This window comes from Penaeus monodon, chromosome 7, assembly GCF_015228065.2.
Source record: "Penaeus monodon isolate SGIC_2016 chromosome 7, NSTDA_Pmon_1, whole genome shotgun sequence".
Taxonomy (NCBI): Eukaryota; Metazoa; Arthropoda; class Malacostraca; order Decapoda; family Penaeidae; genus Penaeus; species Penaeus monodon.
The window spans coordinates 9640631-9642345 of NC_051392.1; the positions used below are offsets into that span (position 1 = coordinate 9640631).

The following is a 1715-nucleotide window of genomic DNA, read 5'->3' on the forward strand; positions in this document are numbered from 1 at the left end:
GGGAACGAGATTACATGAGGGATAGATAGATAGATAGATAGAGGCACACACACACATATTCGCAGAGAGAAAGAGTGAGTGAGGGAGAGAGAGAGAGAGTGAGAGAGAGAGAGGGGGGGATAAAGACAGAGAATGAGAGAGAGTGAGAGAGTGAGAGAGAGAGAGAGAGAGAGAGAGAGAGAGAGAGAGGGAGATAAAGACCGAGAGAGAGAGTTAAAAACAGAAACACAAAATAATAAACAAAAGAAAGGAGACCAAGAAAAAAAGAAAATAACATCGAAAATAAAAACAAAAAGCACATGCAGAACACCCAGAGAGCTAACCCCCCTCCCCTACCTTCTTCCCTCCCCCTCCCCTCCATCCTCCTTTCCCTCTCTCTCCCCAAACCTTAGCCCTTCGAAGGAAAAAGCCCCGGCCATCTTCCCTGGAGGTTAATGGATATGCTATTCCCTCAGGATCGGAGTTGGATGACCTGCGTGAGAGCTCCGAGGAATGCGGAAGAGATGGGAGGGGAGAGTGAAAGCAGGGGAGAGAGAGAGAGAGGGAAAGAGGGGGAAGGAGAGAGAGAGAGAGAGAGATGAAGGAGAGAGAGAGGAGAGAGAGAGAGGAAGAGAGAGAGAGAGAGAGGAGAGAGGACGGGCAAGAGGAGGAAGAGGAGAGAGACGAGAGAGGAGAGAGAGGAGGAGAGAGAGGAGGAGAGATGAGAGACGAGAGAGAGGGAGAGAGGGAGAGAGACGAGAGAGAGAAGAGAAAGAGAGAGAGAGAGAGGAGGTGGGGGGAGAGAAGAGAGGAGAGAGAGAGAGAGAGAAGAAAGGATGAGGATAGAGAGAGAGAGAGATTGAGTGTGAGAGAGAGAGAGAGAGAGAGAGAGAGAGAGACCGAGAGTGAGAAACGGAGGGAAAGAGGAGAGAGAGAGAGAGAGAGAGAGCGAGAGCGAGGGACAGGGAGAGAGAGACCGAAGGAGAGAGAGGAGGGAAAAGAGGGGGAAGGAGGGAGGGAGGTAAGGGAGAGGAGGGAGAGACGAGAGAGAGAGAGGAGACGAGAGAGAGAGGGCGAGAGGTGGGGGAATGGAGCGCGGAGAGAGAGAGAGAGAGAGAGAGAGGAGAGAGAGAGAGGAGAAGGAGAGAGCGCGAGAGAGGAACGAGGAGAGGAGAGAGGAGAGAGAAGAGGGGGGGGGGGGGAGTGCACATAACAAACACAACATACACACACACACACACACACGCACCAACAACACACACACACACACACACAGAGAGAGAGAGAGAGAGAGAGAGACGAGGAGGAGACGAGAGAGATGAGAGAGAGAGAGAGAGAGAGAGAGAGGGAGAGAGAGAGAGAGAGAGAGGGAAGGAGAGAGAGATGAGAGGAGAGAGAGGAGAGAGAGAGAGAGAGAAAAGAGAGAGAGAGAGAGAGAGAAGAGAGAGAGAGAGAGAGAGAGAGAGAGAGAGAGAGAGAGAAACAAACGCAAACCATGCAACAGATCTTAAGCACGAGAGGTACCACAGATACAGTCAGAATTGAACATAAGTGAAAACACCATATGGGTGGGTGCTTCACGTGCATGGTGATGTGAAGCGATGGTGTGGTAGCCTAGATAGTGTTAAAGTGCTTGCATGCCTTCTCGCTTGCAGGCTTCCCCCCCTGTAGCCAGTGCGAAAAAGGGAGCAGCTTCCGCATAACGTCTCCCCTGCCAGGTCACAGCTCTCAATCAT

The 1715-nt window shown here is 51.7% G+C and overlaps 1 protein-coding gene across 1 annotated transcript; it reads left to right on the forward strand.

The window, feature by feature from the left end:
* Positions 1 to 607: 607 nt before the first annotated feature.
* LOC119575525 (RNA-binding protein 25-like) lies at positions 608 to 1435 on the forward strand (the record flags this gene model as incomplete). The annotated part of the gene is made up of 2 exons (XM_037923176.1): positions 608 to 664; positions 1391 to 1435. Coding segments are annotated over 2 exons (102 nt in total), but the record flags the coding sequence as incomplete, so codon positions are not given.
* Between the last annotated feature and the right edge of the window lie 280 nt (positions 1436 to 1715).